We start from the raw sequence: 22377 nt of genomic DNA, 5'->3' as shown, positions 1-22377 counted from the left end.
AGGCCAAAAATCCTAGAGGACATTCTGTTTACATGAGGGGCTACTGTGCTGTGATGTTTTTTTGTTTGTTTGTTTTGTTTTTTTCTGCAGGGACAGGTGTGTGCCCTGACCAGCAAACAGAGATTGTTTGGCTATGGGACAAGGATTGTCTATCTAATCAGTCTCTGCAAAGTAAAAGTTATCTAGTTTTTCAGGTGGTTAAAACCTGGCCAAGTTTTGGAAGATTTTCACAGAGGAATGAAAGCGACACTGAAAACAAACAAACAAAACAACCTAACAACCAACCAAACAAAAACACTTCCAAAGAATCTGCAGAAACCTCTACTCCAAGGATGGTTGTGGTGGTTTTACCCTGATGGGGAGCAGGCACTACAACGGCTCTCTCACTCAACTTGCACAAAGGAACAGGAGGAGAAAATATGATGGAAAGGGCTCAAAGGTTGAAGTAAAGACAGGAAGATTACTCAATGATTATCATCATGGGCAAAATGGACTCAACATAGGGAGGTTAATATAATTTATTGCCTATTACTAGCAGACTAGTGCACCCTCAGCAAGTTTGCAGATGACACCAAGCTGAGTGGTGCAGTTGATACTGCAGAAGGAAGGGAAGCCATCCAAAGGGACCTGGACAAGCTTGAGAAGTGGGTCCGCATAAACCTAATGAGGTTCAACAAGTCTAAGTGCAAGGTGATGTAACTGGTTTGGGGCAATCCCAGACACAAGTACAGACTAGGAGAAGAACTCATTTGAGAGCAACCCTGCAGAGAAGGACTTGGGAGTTCTAGTGGATGAAAAGCCTAACATGAGCCAGCTGTATGTGTTTGAAGCCTACAAGGCCAACTGCATTCTGTGTTGCATCAAAAGAGGAGTGGCCAGCCTGTCAAGGGAGGTGTTTGTCCCCCTCTACTCCGCCCTTGTGAGGCCTCACTTGGAGCACTTGGAGTACTACATCCAGGTCTACGACCCCCAGCACAAGAACGATGTTGACCTGTTAGAATGGGTCCAGAGGAGGGCCACGATCAGAAGGCGGGAATACCTCTCCTATGAAGAAAGCCTGAGAGAGCTGGGGGTGTTCAGCTTACAGAAGAAAAGGCTCTGATGTGATCATATTGCAGCTTTTCAATATTTAAAGGGGGCTTACAAAAAAGATGGAGAGCAACTTTTTGCTCAGTTAGATAAAGATAGGACAAGGGGGAATGGTTTTAAACTAAAAGAAAGGATATTTAGATTAGAGGTTAGGAGGAAATTCTTCACTCAGAGGGTGGTGAGGCACTGGAACAGGTTGCCCAGAGAAACAGTGGATACCCCACCCCTGGAGGTGTTCAAGACCAGGTTGGATGAGGCCCTGGGCAACCTGATCTAGTGGGTGGCATCCCTACCTATGGCAGGGAGAATGGAACCACATGATCTTTAAGGTCCCTTCCAACCCGAGCCATTCTATGATTCTATGTTTCTATGATTCTGTGATTGATTCTGTGATTCTGTGACTAGAACAGTGAGAAATTAAAAGCAAACTAAACATTTCTTCTCCCCCTATCCACACTCTTCTATGTACTTCCCCCAGGCAGCGCAGGGGAATAAGGGCACAATGGTGATTAAGGTCAGCCTGTAATACTTTGTGTCCGGTGCTCCTTCAAGATTACTCTCCTGCTCCAACATGGGGTCCCTCCCACAGGATGCCGTCCTTCCTGAACTGATCCTGCATGGGCTTCCCACAGGCAGCAGCTCTTCGAGAACTGCTCCACATGGCTCCGTACCATGGGGTCCATCCATCAGGAGCACACTGCTCCAGCACGGGTCCCCCACGGGCGGCAGCTCCCCCCAGACCCCCTGCTCCTGCGTGGGCTCCTCTCCACGGGCTGCAGCTCTGGCCCAGGGCCTGCTCATGTGGGGGCTCTCCATGGGCCGCAGCCTCCTCCAGGCCACATCCACCTGCTCCACCGGGGGCTCCTCCACGGGCTGCAGCGTGGAGATCTGCTCCATGTGGGACCCATGGGCTGCAGGGGGACAGCCTGCTCCACCATGGGCCTCTGCACAGGCCTCAGGGGAACTTCTGCTGCATGTCTGGACCACCTAGTATTTTGTATTTAGTATTTACACCTAGTATTTAGTATTTTGGCAGAGAAATATTATTTTATATATTTGTTGTTGAGTGGGTTTTGCTTGGTTTTTTTTGTTTGTTTTTTGTTTTGCCATTCCATGTCAGTAAGAAATTTATTCAATAATTAATTCTTTATTGCTAAATTAAAAATGATCTACATGGATCTGTTTACCCATACCTTATCAGAAAGGTGAATCAAAAAGACTGAAAATTTGATGTTAAGTTAAACTTTTAAACACAACTAGTTGATTTTACAGTGCTACAGAAAGGGCTGCTTTTTTTTTTTTTTTTTTTAATAATTTCTTGTCACTTCTGCCTCCATACGTGAATGTCTAGAAGAGAATACAGAATTGGTACAGTTTAGCATTTCCAACATAAAATTCCTTTTTTCCTCCTTTCAAGAATTTGTATATTTAACTCCACTGTGAAAGATTAGACAGATAAAGAAGCTTTCAGCAGAATCACAATACAGGTAATTACGGGTCTGTCAGCATTTCCATTATGAAATCCATTTAGCATTAAGGGCTTAGCATTTTTCCATCATTTTAGAAAATGTCAAACTGAAAGCTGGTATGCAGATTAGCTGCCTGGATGCAAATTTGTTTATACAAAATATTTAAATCTGCTCAGCTGCTTTTGATTTAGAGATCAGCCAGAAACTTTAAACTCTGAGGGTTTCTCCTATGTTTCTGCCAACTTCTAGAACAGATCACAGTTAGATAAATAAATAAATAAATAAAGGAATTTCTTAATAAAATGTAGACTCGTCTTCTAAAGTTTTGAAATTATTTACTTTAGGTTGTAAAATGGAATTTAGAATTTCTTCTCATTTTGCAGCTCTGGTCTTTCTCCTGCCATCTTTATAAATTACTAATGAGTTACAATAGTATTCCAACACCATAATAAAACCTGATTGTAATCTTAAAATCTGAAACAATTTGTTTTAGAATTCACTTAAACTCCCATCATATGATAGTGAGCAGGAAAGGACCAAAGCCTGTAAGGTTTTGAAGAGGGTCAGTAGCTTAATCCACTGACTCTAGTTCCATGAGTGTATGGCCGAAAAGAATCTGATGGAGTTACTGTTACAGATCAACTGATACAGATTTTCAGTTTCATAAGTTTAGTCTCATGTATGGTACCAGAAATTATGTAGTTGTCATATCCTAAATAAACTCCTCTGTATTGAAAGGAGGGTTTGTGTGTTATAACTATGAGCTCTGTTCAGCTAAAAGGAGAAATTGAACCACTAACAGAAACATGAAGTAGAAAAATATTATTAATTTAGTAGGAAATAACAAACCAAGTTTGCAAAATATGAATGATAATGGGCATATATAAGATACTGATAAGAGATGAGCAATCACGAAAAATGACACAACTCCTAAAAAAATGTGCAGTGATCCAAATGTGCCTGTCAAAGAATGGGAACATAGCCCCAAGCAACCTGTGAAATAAAAGCACAAGAATGTGTGGTATAAAAGACATGGTGCATATAAACTTTGTGCAAATAAAGCATGGAAGAAACAGATAAGGAGAAAATGATTAATCAGCTAAATATATCCAAACAGGTTTCCTCAAAGGATATTCAGTCATTACCATGAAGAAAAAGTACTTCACAAAACATACCCCAGATAACATTAAAGTACAGCAATACATTCAGAAGTAACTCTGCAGATTCCTCAGTGATGATTCAATGTTAATTGTGATGTACACTACATTTTAAAATAAATGATCCATTTCCATATAGTTACCTTAAATTTACACGAAATTCTAACAAGCATGACTTCTTAATAATGACAGAGTTTCTACTAAAAAGATTCTCTCCTTAGCTGATATCAGTGGGATTCTCTGACTCTTTACATGAGACTTTTGTGTTAACTCAGCTGCCAATGCATTTTAAGATGACTGGTACAAGAGGCCCCAAAGAGAGCAATTTGGAAGAGTAACTTCCACAAGTCAGATATATAGCAGACTCTCTTGATTTCACTGAAATGTTCAGAATTAATCTTGAAACAAGCAGGTAGCAGAATCCCTAGAATTCTGGCCCTGTGTCACAATATGTGATTTTTTGCCTTTTCTATTTATTTATGTATTTACATAGCTAAGATACACTCTAGAGTCTGACCATTCCAGAACAATAACATCAATAAAGAATGTAAGAGCGATGTTAGATCTGAAAAATTTCCCTTACCATGTTACAGAAACAGTTTCATTACATACATTAGAGTTTGAAAAATAGAGAAGATGCATTCTAGATTTCCAAAATTTACTAAGAACTACCTCAGTTCTAACCATCCGATTTTATGGTGTTTATTTCAATGCAAGCAAGGTTTTTATCTTTAAGTTACTGTTAGGTTTTGATGACTGTATTCATGTTATACAAAGGTCCTTTAAATTGAGGTAAAAGGGTTTACCCCTTACATTATTTTGTTTATGAAGAAATAGTCATGTACAAAGAGAATAAACTAAAGAATGTGAAAAAAAATGTAACCGATACTCTACTTTTCCAATCTTGCCTTCCTGCAGACAATTTAAATTCCAAAGAACATGCTAAAAAAGTTAATAATCTATGACTGCAAGGCTGGGAGGATATTCAATTTCCTAACAGATTGACCTTAGATTGTTATTACTTTGGGCCACAAAAGGACTTAACAAATGACATATAAACTGAAGGGAACTTTCTATATTCTACTGCAGGCTTTATGTTTTTGGAACTTCTCCAGTAATGCTTGTGGAGTGGGAAGAGAGTTTGAAAAGGGAGCCCAGAAGTGCAGGGGAAGCTAGATAAACTGGGAAAAATTCCAGGAGCTAACTGATAAGCTAAAATTTGAGTGTAGTGGAAAATATACAGATAGAGATTAGGTGGATTGGGGGTGGGGGGTGGGGATTTTTTTATATTTTCTGGTGGGTAATAATTTAAAGTTAGCTGAAATTAGTTTAGAAACTCACACAAATTTCAAACATATGCAGTTGTAGTAGTAAAGAGATTTAGGATTTTTAGAAGTATATACTTATGAAAATGATGTAGGCAGGAATGCAGGAGTCACTAAGGTTGTTGAACTCGTACTACATTAAACATTGATTCTGATGCTCATTGCTCTTTCAGATAAATAGCTTGGAGAAGAATAAGTTTGTCAGGATGTTTATAAAAATCACTGTGTCTTATATGGTTGATTGTTGCAACTTTCCACTGCCAACAATGAAAATGCTAATAAAATATATCTCACCTATTTGTCATAGGAAACTTATCCTTGCATGAGAGGATATGAGACTGCTAGCACTGTATCTATGAAAAACATAATAATGCTACTTTAATCTAGTGTCAATTATATTTTTCTTTTCACATAAAGTGGTTGAAAATTAAACTTTCTCAATAATTTCTCTACTTGGGTAGAATATTTGGCCTCTGAAGAAGTATAATAACATTCACATTCTTACAAGATGTCTATAATTGCTATATGGAGAACATGGTTGAATTTATGATATATGAAAGTTCATTAAATAGAATATATAAAAACCTCTAAAGAAATGTTCTCCCAAATGTCAGAGGTATTTCATTTTCCCAGGAAGGAGTTGCCAAGATTGAAATAAAGGGTAAAGTGGTGATATTATCAAAATCTCTGAAGCTAATAACTATGTGAATTGTGTGAGGGAAATGATTCCCCCCCTTTAAAAGAGCTCACAGTCACAGAGAGGAGCAGCATTCAAGGAGAATTCTGAATAAAAGTGGCAGATACACTGAATGGTGATATGGAAAGGGGAAAGTGATGATGTTTGTGTTAGTTTTCAAATGAAATATCACTCCAAGAAACTGAACAATAAGCAGTCAATTCTCCTTATTGGAGAACTCCTTTTGGTTGTAAGAGGACAATTTTCCAAAGAGATATTTTTTGTAAATAATGTGAATGCTGTAAAAATCTTAGTAATTTTAGCAATAGTCCTATAATTGCTGTGAGTATTGCAAAAACATTCACTTGGTAAAGTACAACTTGTATTGTGCTACTTCACTACAGAATGATGAAAATTCTCTATTTAGATATGCACTATATTGATGTAAATATTTTGGTGAAAATATCTTCATCCTGTCCTTTCAGTTCCACATTATGAATTATACTTACTTCTTTTACTGTGCTCATTAAAAATCCCAAGTCATGCACAAAGCATTGCTAAGATTGGTAGCAGTAGTCATATGACTGAAGTAGATTAAATTCATCAGAGAAATATTGGTGAGCACAGGTGTGCTTAAGGGAAAATACACAGGATGAACATAGTCATGAATTAAGCATAGGTTCTTCTTCATAGCATATACAGCTACAGATGCTGGCTATCAGAATTGCTGGTGTGCACACATTTGCATGTATGCTTGTGTGTGTGTCTGTGTTCCCACACGCTCCCGTTTAATTCACACATATCTGGAGGTCCATTAAAAAGGCAGTTTTTACTTCAGAGTATGTATGGTGACTGAAGACCTAGTCTCCTTTTTCCTTCCTCAAGCTTAGTTTAATCAGGTGGGCCTTCCAACAGTCAGGATTTGGACTTTTTTTTTTCTTCCCTAGACTATTTTAGTTCTTGTAATTTCAGTTCAATATGTTACATGTTTTTAGACTATGAGATGGTGGAAACTAAAAAGAACATTCTAGCAGTAGATAAATACAACAAAATAAATGAGGAAATTATTCCCTGGTTTTCTTACTTGATTTTGCTAGCTTATTTAGCATTTTCAAATGTAACTGCATATCTAGTGTATGTGATAATCCAATAAAAGTAAAAACAAATTGCATTAGTAATTAAATTTGAAAGCATTCTAAACCGAAATCTATTTTTTTTTTCAGTTCCTACCTATTCCTCAGCAGCTATTAGCAGCCTTCTGCAGATTCAGAAATGTTTTACTGGAGAACAAAAATGTAATCAGGAATGCTGAAAACAGGTTGCAAAATGGCTGTAATTCAGCTCGTCTCCTGACAAAAAACCATGAGTATTTTGTGGCTTCAAGGACTACAGCTGACACACTGTCAGCATAGTACTATTACATTGAATCTGGTGAACTGATCCCCAGAAGTGCTGACATGATGATTAATAAAATATAGAAAAAGAAAACATTTCCTGATAGTATGCATATATATAACCTGTTTCCTTTAAACAGAATAGTAAACAATTTACTTTTGCAACTTTATATTTATAATGCAATGTGAGTTTTCCAAAGTACATTTCTTTTGTAAATTTCTAATGCATTGTGAAGAACCTGACCTCCATTATAATTTGTATTTCTAAGTCAAATGAAGTATATGTACATAAAAATGTAATTCAAAACTCAGTACAAAAAGAAGCAGAAGCAAATCTATTTTCAAAGTTCATATTCTGGGCTCTCTTGTTGATTTCCCTGGATGTGTTCAAGACCAGGTTAGATGAGACTTTGAGCAACCTAATCTAGTGGGTGGTGTCCCTGACCATGGCAGGAGGGTTGGAAATAAATGATCTTTAAGGTCCCTTCCAACCTGAGACATTCTATGGTTTCAATGGGCTCAATAATAGGCAGTTTAGAAACTACTTTTATACCCATTTTATAACTTTCATTCACCTTTGCATCAAAACTGCTATACATAAGCAAAAATGCAACTTTCAGTTTACACTTCTGAAAAAAAAAAATAGTTTAAATTAGATCAAGCTTCAATTCTCAAAGAAAATTACACAGAAATCAAGGAAACTAAATATAGTAGAGTATGAATTTCTCGTAGGTCAGATTGAAATAGTGGAGAAAAGGTTTTGTAATTTGAGAGTTATATCTCAAAAGTACATTGTAACAAGAAAAGTACTCTGCATTTATGTAGTTCATTTTAACTAAGGACTCCAAACTGCACTTGCACATATCCACTAGCTGTGTTTGATCACAGTTCAATATGAAAATAACGATCATAGAGGTATCATTTTAAGTTACTGAAATACAGCCACCTTTGAGATGTGATGCCAGTCTCTTTAAATGACAATAACAGTATTAAAGTAAAAGAAAATAGCACAGATTTTTTTTTCTATATTTGAAAGGTGATTTTGAAGGTTCTACTAAAAACAGTTTTATAAACAACAACAACAACTATATTTTGGTAAAACTTTCCTAAATCAGCTTCCATATATAATTGTCAGTTAATTACAATTGTCAGTGCTAGGATTGGCAACTAGTGTTACCAAAAGCACCAATAATCTTTTAATCAAGCTTTTCTCCTAACATTTGCTAGATGTCACTACTTGCTCTTTCATTTTTTTAGTGCATCCAGATATAACTTACTTCTGAGTCTGGGAATACACAAAAAAGTAAGATTAAGTATACTGTTTCTCACAATATCCTTCTGGACAAAATGTACAGCATACAGCTTGACAAAAACATAACATAATGGAAGAACAACTGTCCGATGGGACAAGCTAAAAGGGTTATAGTAAATGGGGTTACATCAGGCTGGTGGCCAGTCACTATTTGGGTTCCACAGGGCTCCATTTTAGGGCCAGTTCTCTTTAATGTTTTCATAAATAATCTGGATGCAAGACTCAAATACATACCTAGTAAATTTGCAGGTGATACTAAATTAGGAGAAGCTGTTGACTCCCTCAAACATTGAGAAGCTTCGCAGCAAGGTCTTGACAAATTAGAGTGCTGGGCAAACACCAACCATATGAAAGTTACCAAGAGCAAGTCCTTAATTCTGCACCTGGGAAAGGGTAATCCTAGATATATGTACTGACTGGGGAATGAGAGTCTGGAGAGCAGCCTCCCAGAAATGGATCTGGGGTTTCTGGTGAAGAGTAAGTTGGATATGAGTCAACAGTGTGCCATGACAGCCGAAAGGGCCAACAATATCCTGAGGTGCATCAGGTACGGCATAGCTAGCTGGTCGAGGAAGGTTATTGTCCCACTCTACTTTGCACTGGTGCAACCTCACCTTGAGCACTGTGTGAAGTTTTGGGCACCACTGTATAAAAAGGACATAAACCTACTAGTGCCCGAAGAAGGGTTAGGAAGACAGTGAAGGATCTAGAGGGCAAGATGTAGAGGAGCAGCCGAAGTCACTTGATTTGTTCAGCCTAGAGAAGAAGAGACTGAGGGGTGACCTCATCGCAGCCTACAGCTTCCTCATAAGGGGAGCAGAGGGGCAGGCACTGATCTCTGCTCTCTGCTGATAGTGATAGGACCCAAGGAAATGGCATGAATCTGTGGCAGGGGAGGTAGGGTAGGGTACCAGGAAAAGGTTCTTAACTGAGAGGGTGGTTGGGCACTGGAACAGGCTCCTCAGGGAAGTGAGCACAGAACCAAGCCTAATGGAGTTCAAGAAGCATTTGGACAACACTCTCAGAATATGGTCTGATATTTGGGTGATCCTGTGTGGAGCCAGGAGCTGGACTCAATGATCCTTGTGGGTCCCTTCCATCTCAGGATACTTTAATATTCTGTGGTTCTAAGAGGTAATGGATTACTTAGAAAGCACATACACCTCAAGTTGTTACCTGCACTTTTGTAAACTAACAATGTTTTAGTTTTTGTTGAATTGATTCATAAGATAAACAAATATATGGGTATAATTTCCATATATGCATATGATATAAGTATGTGAACATCTGCATGTATACACAATTACATGAGAATTAAATCCAACAAGCCACAATACATATAGGTATAAAACTAAGAAGAGATGAAGATATGTGAAACATAAAATACAATTCAAGGTCAGAAGTGATGATTAATCATACGTATAATCCAAGCAATTACTTAGTCATTTCTGCCTTAAGCATCCAGATTCCTTTAGTCCTATAGCAAAAATAATCTGTGTTATTTACAGGCTTCAGGAGGTGAGAATTCATCATCCTGTGAAATCTTTCTTTGGTTAACTACCCTTACTATTCTGTACCTTTATTTCTATGATACAATATGAATATGACACATGATGATATGAAGCATTTTGTGGAACACGAGGGAAAATGGAATGTCTGTCTTTATACATCTGTGCTGGTTGCCTCCTTTCTCTTTGACAATTCTATGAGAGCAGCAGTTGCGCTGGAATCCCTTGCATGACTTTCCCCAAGATTTTGAGGCTCTCTCTCTATGAGTAACAATGTGCCTAAACCTATCATCATAACCATCCTAATATTTCAGACCCTGTGAAGGAGATGATTGAATTTCTACCATTTCCTTCTTTGACATTTACATGCTATTCAGCAGTTCTAATGCCAGGATTATGGAGATATAGTAAAACTTATGTGATCCATAAAAACTAGGCAGTGAAACTATACATATGCTCTTCTCCCCAAAAGTAAACAACTAAATGTAAACATCTACAAAAATCTGACATGTCTCTATGAGTGCATGTTTATTTTAAATAGTCTTCCTCACAGTCTAATATCCTTGTCCATTCCATTGCCCAAAAGAAAACTGGATGTTAGGAAGCATATATTCAACATTTTCTAATAGTATATATATATATATGTATATATATATATATTAAGAGACAGACGACATCCTGTACATTAAATATCACACACCTTTCTGTTTAAGTCCAGGATTGTTTCTAAATATTCACCTTTGAATCTTTGGTAAGTGTTATTTTGTACAAAAACTGTACAATTTCACCAGGAAGGAAATGCTCCTCAGAGAAGTTGTTTGAAAGGCAATGTTTGAAAGGCTTATAAAAGAACGAGAATTTTGCAGTAAACTTTTGCATGAAAATATTCAGTCATAATGATAATTTTTATAGTCTTACAATAACAACTTTTAATGTATGTCTGTCTGATTTGTTACTTAAATATTCTTTCTTCAAATATCTCATGTAGTAAAAACTGACTTAAATTACAGGATTCTAAGAAAAAACAACACCTTGTACCAAAGTGTCTGTTCCCTGATGTTTCTTTCCTGTGAAATTGTGTTAGAGTAATCTGGTAAACTAATTTTTCACAAAGACTTTGTTCTATCATTTCAACCTTAATCATTACATCTAGAAATACAGCAGAATGATACTCATAATTAAGAAATTGTTTGAGACTTCACAACCCTGCAGAGTTAGAATGGAAGTTTTCTGTTAGGAGACAAGTCAAAATAGTTTTTGCAGCAAATCATAAAGCCTTTCCTATGTCTAAAGAAAAAATTTAATTTATGAGGTTCTATAGATTTAACATTTTACATATAACAGTAAGGTTTTTTTATAGACATTTTCCTTTGATTCATTCTGCCTCTCTGTCACAGCATTATAACATCGGACTCACTTGGCCTTGCTTCAGAAGTGCTAACTAGCTCCCCAGGCTATTACTGGAGCCAGGTGGAGTTGGAAATATTCAATACCTCTGAAAATAAGATAGATTGTGTTGAAGGCATTTTTTTTATTATTTTTTATTTTTTTGAGGTGGGGGTAAGGGATACGAGGCTACATTATTCTTCATAACCTTTTCTCTGAAAGGGTGTTGTAATCACTCAAACTGAAACATCCTCACAGGATATTTCAAAATCTTTTAAAACATCTCTAAATAACATTACACTTTTATCTCTTTTTACTAGATCCATGTGCATTCAATAATTACAAATCTTAAATCTGGGGTATTGATCTATGTAACCCATAAAACACACTAGGTATAATACAGCCAAGTTTAATGTAACCTTCTATACTATTAAGTGCTTTCAGTCAGATACACAGTGTATAAGATGGAGGATGCATAGGAATGCAATAGTATGGAACTATGTCATAGAACTTTGTGAAGGACGAAAGTACAAATGCTAATAAAAAAAAAAAATGGATGCAGGAGAGAGAGAATAGGTAAATGAGTGGAGCACAGGTTAATTCAAGTCTCTTCCTCACGTTCCAAAAGTACTCTGTAGCTCGGGTGGACCCCAAACTGTAGACTGCTGATATCTGGGATGATGTACCAGTCTCTCTGTACTTCTCATCTTTCCCTGAACTGCTGCTAATATTCACTGTCGGAGGCAAAGAACACTAAAGTACATGGGTAATTCATCCTTCTGGGTTTGTTCCTACTTAAAACAAACAAATAAAACCAGACAGACTATAACTTTCTGCTGTGTTTTGGAAAAGGAAGGATTTTAAAGCACATTCACACAGTTCCTTGGGTCTTGTGGGCTGGTGCTTCCAAGTTGAAATGCTCATAACTGAGTTGAAGGTGCAACACGTAACTCTTCAGCCTGATTGATTGCCTGGAGCTCCCACCCTGCTCCCACGAAGAAAGGGCTCACTGAGCTCAGGGAGAGAGGGGCTGTTTTTGTGTGTCAATACCAAAAGCAAACAAAAAGAAAGGAAACCCTAACGCTGTCTCAGAGTTGCAAACAACAGGCCTGCGGCAGTCATCGAGCTAAAGAGAGCAAAGCCAAGCGGCATTTTCCGACAGAGAAGTGTCAGGGAGCGGACTCCCTGGATGGACGGTCTCCCCGGGCGACAACGGAGGCCGCTGCCGGTGTCGCTGTCGCCGCCGGTGTCGCTGCTGCTGCCGCCGCCGGAGCTGCTGCCGGTGGCGGCGCGGGTGGAGCTGCCGCCGCTCGCTGCCTGCTCCGCCTTGCGACTGCTGCTGCTCTCGGAGAAAAAGCGGCAACTGCAGGCGACGTTCCTCCGGTGGCCTTTGCGGGTCCCTAACGGCAGCGGGCAGGGGAGGGACAGGCGGTCCCGGCTGCTACGGGGGGCTGCGTGTGCCTCGCTGCCACCGCGGGGAAGGGGAGGAGGAGCCGTGCGCTAGGCGGAGGGTAGAGCGGAGCCTTGTTTTAGCCCTGAATTAAGGGGAAGGCGGCGGCTGAGGGTGGGTTAACTTTGTCTGCAACCCTGCGGAACTGTGCAGCATAGGAAAAAAAAAAATCCTCGCTGAGGTGCTGCCCGCAGCCCTCTGAGCAAAAGCCCTGTGTGATGTGCGTGAGCTTGTGGGAAAGAGGCACCACAGAGGAACTGAGGGTGTGCTGAGGAGTTGAAAGGAAGGGGGACGTTGCCTCTTCTCCTGTCAGCGACTCCCAGCTCCCCTGCATGCTTGTACACACACGCAGACACACATGCACGGAGATGCAGCGACCATCTGGAAAGCAGAGAACATTAACCTACTGTTATTCGCCTCGGGGACACGGCAGGCACCTCGTCCGTGCCCCACTGAGAAGGGCCAACCACCAGTAACCCCAGAAGTCAAGCGGCTGTCAAGGAAGCAGTGGGGAGTGGTTGGCAGATCTTGAAATGATCTCTGAGAGAGCGGGGTTGAGGTGGGAATGGGGGACAAGGGGGACCGCAAAGGTGGTTGAAACAAGTAGAGTATACTCTTTGTCTGCTAAATATTCCCACATGCCAGGTATCCATCACTCAGAAATCCTGTCCATTTTCTCATCACGTCTTCTGTCAACGAGCCATTTAAAATTTCACTGCTTCATCTCCCTTTTATTTTGAAAGCTGCCCTTGTTTCACTTGTCACAACTGCAACAGGGGAACGGAAAAACAACAGCAGAGGCAAAGCTTCATTTTAGCCAGACAGACAAAAGAGCAGATCTCTCTGCTCTGTCTTGGAGTGACAACTACACAGAAGAGACTGAGGAGTCTTGCGGTCATTTTGCCTGGTTTCCTTTCTGTTTTGCTTCTGCAAGCAGGTTACAAGCATTTTTTAAATTTCATTTGGTGAAGAGAGATGCCAAACTGAAGGGGTGCAAATATCAGTGATTTCTCTCCTAAATCCCAGGAAGCAAAGCTCACTAAAGCAGCTTGTTTCATTTTTGCAAATAAAAGAACTGTCCTGGACAGTGAAGGTTTTTGTTTGCTGCTGCTCCAAGCTTGATTTGTATCTCCTATGCCTAAACAATACTCTTTATTTCTTCTGGGGGAAGGGGGATAAGGGAAGGGGAAGAAACTCTCCTAGGTGTCTGCTGGGAAGAGCGCAGCATCCATCTTTCCCTGCAGCTGGCCACGAATGACTCTGGTTGGCACTTGCTAAGGGGTTGTTTTGTTTGGTTGGTTGGTTGTTTTCATGCCTTCTCTCATTTTTCAAAGGGGCCATTTCTTTGCTTTTTTACTGCATGTCTCTCCAAGTAAGATTGTGTTGGAGATTGATCCAAGGCATAATGGGATATTGTGTAAGCAGTTAAAGGTTTTCATTAAAGAGGTATAATTAAAGAGGTATAATTCCTTATTATCTCTTATTATCGCCCCTTTTCCAGCAGCTGGTGATTTCTTTCCTCCCATTTTCTCTTTCTTGCTTCTTCCTTTTCTAATCCCTCACAAGTGCCGTTGCAGTATTCCAGAAAGGCATGAATTTTCAGATAACCGTGAAGAAATTCTGTGTCTAAATGAACACACACAAGGAAGATGTGAACATGGCTACATAATCTCCCAGGTATAGTTTAACATCTGGAACACAGAACAGTGGAAAAGCTGTGGATCAAAACTATAGAAATGGTGACAGGAAGATGATAGAATTAGGAAGGACCTGAGATGCAAATACCAAGTAAAGCTGTGCAAGTAGCCTGGAAGAGCAACAGTTTAGGTATTACAGTGTGGTGCTGGACTATGAAATAGAGGTGATCAAGCAATCAAAGATAAGTGCTAGAACATGCTTTAGTAGGGTGTGGTGAAAGGGCCTTGCCAGACAATGGTAAGGCAGATGTAGGACCCAGGCAGTCACCTTGCTCCCCACATCTGGAGTGTTTTAAATAGGCAAGTATTCATTCATTGTGTGCCTCTGCCAAGGTTTCTGGGAGCTGGTGTGCATGCTGACACAATGGGAATGTAAATCAAGGTAAAATGTATTCATTCACTGGAGTGGGGAGAGAACTAAATATAAATGCCTAAAATAGATGCAGTGCTGCAGTGAATCTAAGCCAGCTCTATGAAGCCTGGCAGCCTAGAGGAGCTCATGTCCAGGATGTGAAATCTTACTTAGCAGTCCCCCAGTTCCTGAGAGAACCCCAGTATGAGGGAAACCTATGGAAACTGGGAGGCTCAGCAACTGCGAAACTGAAGTCCTGACACTAGGGAGTAGACTGCTTCACAGCATTTCTCTGGGACTGTGTATGGGCAGGAAGAAAAAAGGCCATTTTTGCAAATTAATTTTTTTTTGATGTTTTAGGTGCTTCATTCCAGCTTTTGCCCTCGGTACCCCCAGTTTTTTCCTTTCCTCCAAGGGCAAGGGAAGCGGCTTCTCAACAGGTGCTGTGGAAACTTGCACGGCTCCCGCGGCCATCGTAGCACGAGGAGAACCGCCCGAGCCTTTAATTCTGTAGGATGCTGCCGCCCCGCGACTCGTGCTCACAAAGCAGCTGCTTCGGCAGCAGCTCCGGAGCCACCCATTACCCCAGCGCCTCCGCACCGCATCCGCTGTGCGCCGCGGAGCGGCACTGCGCGCCTCGCAGGCGCCGAGTCTATGACTTGCAAATGATCGCACCCGGCGCGGAGAAAGCCTTAAAGGCAAGGGGGAGCCAGGAAAAGAAATGCTCCCCACAACCCCGGGCTGGGCTAGATCGCTAGACGTCAAGAGCGGGGCAAGCGCAGAGTGCATACTGCTTCAATAGACACAAACAGGCGAAAGCTGCCTGTAATTAAAATGTTCATTAACATCGCAGGCAAGCCCTTTCGCCTCGGCTCTCGTGTCAGGATAACGTAAAACCTCTCGAGACCCCCCCGCCCCCCCACGTGAAAAACGAATTATCTTTTCCATGAGATGCAAATGGGGAGGACAAGCAGCTGCAAAGCCGTACAATAAACTGTTTCATCCAAGGCAGAGCCAGCTTGGGAAGGCACGCCTTTGAATGCACCCCCCCCCACCCCAAGCACACCTCCCTCCCACCCGTGCAGGCAATCTCTGTAGGCGATAAGCAAGTCTAAAAACTCGGAGAGGATCGATAATATCTATCAAATATTCTGGGAGAATGCGAGTGTGGCGGGGAGGAGGGATGAGGATGAGGAGTAGGATAAAAGGGTGATTAATCAGATATTAATCACTGGCCACAAACAAGAGAAGATTATTTCGGGTAGGCAGCCGACTGTGGGGAGTTGCAGAATAGATCCCTGAAGGCACGCGTTATGGGATCAGCACTTCACCGTTTAGCGATGCCTGTGTAATATTGGAGGTGCACGTTATTCAAGCCACGTATTTCTTCTCTTCTCTGTGCGTATCATTTCCCTTAACTGTCGATAAGCACAGACTTAGTCGAGGTATTCATAACGCTAACTAGCGGTTTCCTTTCTGCCCTCCTTTCATGAAGACAGAATCAGGAATGAAGCAAAATATCCCCGGCCCGAAAAAGGGACGGGAAAAAAAAAAAAAAAAAAAGAAAAAAAAAAAAAAAAAAGACCACAGGAGACCTTAGCAGGGAAAGGGGACCAAGAGAGGGCTGAGAAAAGGTGTCGATCTTTGCACACAGCGGCAGACCATGCCTTCAAGGCTGAATTGCTAACATACCTCTTCGACAGTCAGGGAGCCCTGCATGCATACAAACAGCTGAGCGTGAAGCGCATTTCGGGCTGCGAGAGGGCTACGCACACGCTGGGTCCTCCGTAACTTTCCCCACGCAACGGGTTAAACTAATAAGTGCATCGATACAGGCATTCCCGCAAAGAGCCCAGTTGCTCGACAGAAAAAAGAGAAATGTAGGTAATCCCCCCACAGTACGAACATCATCACCTTAAAAAAGTCACCCGACGGGATTTGCGTGAATATACACTAGTTAGAGGCTATATGAACCAACTCACGTCTCCGTTTGAGCATACTGCAAGAATATTTATTGAGCCCGAGCTCAGTCACTGCATTGAACGCCAAGCCTGGCAAAGCAAATACATTTCCTATCTCCGAAGAGAGCTCTGATTCAACTCCTTCTTTCCTCCCCGCTTTCATGATCATTTATATCTTCCCATTGCAAAGTACCCAGGGTAAAAAATATAAAATAACATATTAACACATTTTTAAATATACGTTTGTATTAGGCGAGAGCTTGCAACGCCCTGACCAAAAGCAAAGGGACCCCTAAAAATATACCCCTCAAATTCTACCCTACCTTTCACACACGAAACCATCAATAAAAAGACGAGGTTCCAAAATGTAAATCCACTTTTAATCTCCATTTTCTTCACCAGGATGAAGTCCAGCCGGCCACATTTAGTACATCCCCTTTCCCAAAAGTCTGCTAATTTCGATTCCTTTGCACGGATTTCCCCTCTGCAGATCCCTTTCATATTATTCTTGAGAGCTCCTAATTCCTATTCCTTGGCCAGGCGCAGCGGAGTTGTTGCTGTTGATGGTGCGCGGTCACAGCTCGGAGTGAATGGTGTTTCTGGGATACCACAGCAACCTTGACGAGGACTCAACCATCTCTCCAACGGGGGCACAAAGTCTCAGCTACTCTCGATCGTGTCTTTTCCTTCCCCCACCCCCCCGCTAACCCAACTCCCTGCACAGCCGAAACCCACCACAATCCTGGCTCCTTACAGCATCCACCAGGAGCCACGGAAGGGCATCTTAAAGCACAGACGCTCTCTAGAATAAACTCTAAACAATATTTGCAATTGAGATTCTTTCCCCCGCTCCCCCGTTCCCCCAAGAGGATCAATTCTGCCTAGGAAAACGGCTCGGGAAATAACACTGTGGCGAGGTTTCTACAGACTCCGGAGCCGAACCGGCGGGGCTCATCCCTTCCGCCGCAATCAGTGTCTCGTTATTACCATTATTACCCGTGCGGTGCTCGGGGCTGTGACCGCCACCACCGCCACACACCCCCTCTCACCGCCACACGCACGCCTTTGGGCACACACCTCGCCCGGGAGCATGTGCTGCTCCGAGGGGATTTGCGGACTAATTGCTCCGCATTAATTACAGGCGGGTCTCCGGGGGGAGGCGGCGGGCCCAGCCCCGCTCCCCGAAGGATGGGGCTGCGGCCCGGAGGGGGGGACACCCTTTGCCACCGCAGGCGGAGCAGGCGGGGCGGCAGCCCCGCGGGGGCCGAGCCGAGCCGAGCCGAGCCGAGCCGGGCCGGGAACGGGGGGTCGGGGGCGGTGCGGCCGCGACTCTGCCAGGAAGAGCGATAGTGCCACCTAGCGGCGCTGCGCGGGGGGGCCGCGGCGATGCGCGGCGGGTTTTGGGGGGGTAGAGCCCCGGGGAAGGGCGGGGGGGCTGCGGGAGTTCGGCTTCCCTCGGCTGCCGGGCGCAAATGCCGCACAAAATGCGCGGGGCGGCGGTGTCCTCCGCGGTGGGGATCGGGCGGAGGGGGCGGGCAAGCCAAGCCCGCGGTGCGGGGGGTGCGTACGGAGGTGTGCATGCGGGTGGCTGTGCGGAGGTGTTCCAGGTGCGTGGGCGTACATGCTGTGTGTGTGCATGTGTATTTGTCGTGTGCCTGTTTGTGCTTCTGTGAAAGCCTTTTTTTTTTTTTTTTTTCTTTTTTCTTCGTGGGGGTGAGTGTGTGTTTGGGTGCCTGCCTATGCGCCCGTGAGTGTTTGCATGTGTTCCTGTGTGGGTGTGTTTGTGTGATGTATGTGCTGTCGTGCTGAGTGTGTGTGGGTGTGCGTGTGTGCCTGTCAGTGCGTGTGTGTATGTGTGTGCATGCATTTGTATTTCTGTGTGCATCTGTATTGGTGCGCGTATGTATGTATGACTGCGTTTGAATGTGCACTTGTGTCCTTGTGTGTTTCTGTATGCGTGAGTGCGAGCATGTGTTTTGTATGTGCATGTGCATGCCAGTATGCGTCTACGTATATCCATGTGTATGTGTGCATGCATCCGTGCATACATTTATTTTTTGTGTATGTTTATATGTGTGAGTGCATATCTTATGCATGCCAACATGTTTGTACCTTTGTGTGCACATATGCTTTGTCTTGCACCTGTGTGCATGTGTGTAGTATTTATGTGTGTATGTGTATATGTGTACATATGCATGCATATGAGTGCACAGATACCTAAAGTGAAGTGCCAGCTCATACATATGAACTCGGAAGTTTGGCAGACAGTCATGAAGCGTGGATATTTGTCTGTGACCATACTGGGGTTTGCATTTCCCCATATTGCACAGTGTGTATTTTTTGTATGTACATGTACTGTGTGTGTGTGTGAAAGGTATGCCCTGATTAGGAGTTGTCAACAGGCACATGGGTCTTGTTTGAGGCTTTATGAATTGGTAGGTGCAGATGTGAATTTGTATGAACATATCTGTATAAGGATTTTATATATATGCAGTAGTGCAACAGGACCACATAAAATAGGATTGGAGGAATCTGGAAGGGCCATGATTCATCCCCTACTCTCAAAGCACAGAAGTGAAAGAGGAAATTTGCATAGCGGTGTGTATGTTCACTTGTGGGTATTGCGGGGAACAGTACATATCTTCCACCTTTATTTATGTCCATGCTCTGTTTCAGTGAGGCCAACAGCATTTAATGGAGTCTGGCCTCACATATGGCTGGCTGAACTCATCTCTGTAACTGTAAGGCTGTGTGTAGCTGGCATGAGGAAATAATACCTTTAGCTACAAATGCTGACACTAACCAGCCCCACTGGATCCATACAGGTTTGTTTACTGGGGAGAAGCAAAGATATGTATTTTCTGACCTTGTGTACTGTCTACAGCCTGCTCTTGTAGACACATTATATTTGGAGAGTGACTAATGAAATTAAAACTTGGTGGGCCTGTTTCCTTCCTCTGCAGCAGATCAGAAAAGTGATTTCACAAATGGTATAAGCCCTGTGCTGCTCTTAAGGGCACCGCCACATTAGGACCCAACAACACTTCCAACTTCATGACAAAATTTCAGTAGTTTGTGCATTAGGTAATGTAGGATGGGTAAAAACCACTGTGTTCTTTAAAGAAATTCCAGTGTATCACTCTTTACTATATAGATATATGTACATTTGTATATGTATGTATACATGTAACTGGAAGCCATTTTCCAAGTGTTTCAAAATTGAAGAGAGATTTGTGCTTTCAGAATAGCCCAGATAAGCTCACTTCCAGTATTGAGCTTTTGTATATGTTTTCAATAAAATTCTGTCTTTATTTCCCCAGGAACACTTTCCAGATCAAATCTATTTGAGGTAAATGCTTTGTCAGTTGTAGGGGATAAGAAATAGATATTGAATAGATATTGAATAAATATATATTGATTTTTTAATGCAGGCATTACATCGCTCAGTACTTCAATACCTAACTTATTTAGGAGACATACTGTTAGAGCTTATGTCTATTTGACTTCCAGTAAGATTTAAGCTCTGAGATATCTTCATTACTTCTGAAAAAGAAATTTTGGCTAATCAGTTACATGTTAAGAATGAACAAAGAAACCCATCTAGTTAAAAATAGGATTCCCAGGAGATTTTTGCAGCTAAATTCCTACTAACTTGAAAGACCCTTAGGTTTCCAGGTAAGTTGGGTGCATTTAAAAAAATAGGAGTTAAGCTCCTAAGGCGAAGTCAGATTTGATATAATAATGCTAGGGATTGATTTGAATTTCTTTGTAGGAAACAAACAAACAAACAAAAAAAAAAACTTTGAGCATTGTAGTGTTGCCTTCTTATTGTGGTTGTTTTGTTGTTAAATGCTAGCCTCCCATAACCTCTTGAGTGATTCTGGTTTAAGGCTGTGGATTATACTACGTTTCATATTTTTATAGTGTTCCTCTCCTTCACCCTACTGTCCTTCCCCTTCCCCATCCCCTTCTTCCTTTCCTCCCTTCCTCCCTTTCCTTCCTTTCTCCCTCTTCTCCCTTTCTCTCCTGCTTTCTTTCTCTTTCTCCTCTCTCCTGCTTTCTCTCTTTTCCCCCCTCTTTTGGCATGGTCAAGTTTATTGATCATTTGGGTACCAGTCAAGGATGAAAGTGACTTGGCAAAGACCATAAAGTCAATCACTATGATTAAATACTCCCAGGAATTATAAAATGTGCTGAAATCAGAAATGGGCAGATACTTAAATTTCTGACCTGTCAGGCACATGAATATCAGTACCACTAGTGGAAAATGTGCATTGGAGTCCTTACAGTGTTGGTGTTCCTTTGTGCTGTTATTGCTGGATGCTTAGTAAGCTAAACAATGCTGTGATGCCTTAGTTACGATATCTGTAAGCAGGCACTCATCTCAGAATCTCTAAGAAATAAATGCACCAAAATAGTTTCATGGAAGAGTATACTACAATTGTTATTCACATTTCCCCTTTTTACAGCTCCCTGTTCACTTTGCCAAAGCAGATGAATTTTAAGTTTAGATAATTACATTACAAATTCCTCCCACATTTTCAACTGGATTTGTTTTTCTTCATTCCCTGCCATATACTTTTGTGTAAGGTAGCTGTATTTTGTTAAATAACTCCTACATTTTACTCCCAAGTAACTTCACTCTAATTGTAGGTAGATTGATTGCTTTACTTTTAGAAATGCACTGGGGTCTTCTGTGACAAATAATACTATGAATAATATGATACACAAATGCTTGCAAGCACAGATGCCATATGTATGCATGTTTAAAGCACATAGGCAGTGATATTTAAAAGTGTTTACTTGATTTAGAACATAAATCTCATTCACTCATATCACACAGGCATTTTTAACATCCTGATCTAACACAGAACACAGAATTTTCTAAATTCCTGTATCTTAGGTTAGGTGGTTATATATCCAGATATGATTCTGCTAGACCTAACTATGACCCTGATCAGCCTGCTAGTCCGTCTGTAAGTCCTAACATTCTTCTCTTGCCTTGAAATAGTAGGAGGGTATTATAAATATACTCCCAAACTTCCATTTTTTCTCACATGTGCTTTTCAACATGTTGGGAGTCCTGTAAAGGAATTCTCAAAGAGGAGGAGGACATTGTGCTGTCACCAGGTAGGTGGCACTTCACTCCTTACTTCTGCTTAATCAGAGGATAAAAGTTTTACAGGTGAAACTGAGAATGAGGTTTGGATGGGAGTGAGGGAGGCAAAGATCATTCCACAAATGTTGGGATAATGTGGTGTACTGATGTTACAGACACATTCACAGTATGTGGTATAGCCATAGGATAAAGATCAAGTGTAATGCAGCCCAAACAAAGATGCAGTAAAGCACATACACTGATGGAAATAGCTGGAGAGAAAAAAGGGTCATAATACCTATCTCCTCCTGATTGCTTTTTAGGTTAAATTTTCATAAATCAGGTTCTAAGCTGGCTCTGGAACAAAATAGCTCTGTTCAAGATAACTGGATACTAACAATATTCAAGAATATCCACTTGCACTCATAAATTAAAAATAACTATAATAATAGTAATAAAAAAATCTCAGATGCAATGTTCACAGGGAGATAGAGATCATGTTT

The 22377-nt window shown here is 41.5% G+C and overlaps 1 protein-coding gene across 5 annotated transcripts in view; it reads right to left on the bottom strand.

Annotated features, from left to right (window-relative positions):
- Positions 1 to 22377, bottom strand: part of CSMD3 (CUB and Sushi multiple domains 3) — a 1012063-nt gene that overhangs the window by 689932 nt on the left and 299754 nt on the right. For 4 of the 5 annotated variants that reach the window (XM_083827428.1, XM_083827429.1, XM_083827430.1 and 1 more), the window contains exon 1: positions 17100 to 18054. The exons of the other annotated variant lie outside the window; for it this stretch is intronic. In XM_083827428.1, coding sequence (XP_083683554.1) covers positions 17100 to 17277 — 178 coding nt within the window. In that variant the 5' untranslated portion in view covers positions 17278 to 18054. Of the gene's footprint in view, positions 1 to 17099; positions 18055 to 22377 lie in introns of those variants that run through there. 5 annotated transcript variants of the gene reach the window in all.

The sequence above is a fragment of the Anser anser genome, assembly GCF_964211835.1.
Source record: "Anser anser genome assembly, chromosome: 2".
In the NCBI taxonomy this organism is placed as follows: Eukaryota; Metazoa; Chordata; class Aves; order Anseriformes; family Anatidae; genus Anser; species Anser anser.
Note: the sequence above shows the minus strand (reverse complement) of the source record. Positions and strands in the feature narration are given on the sequence as shown.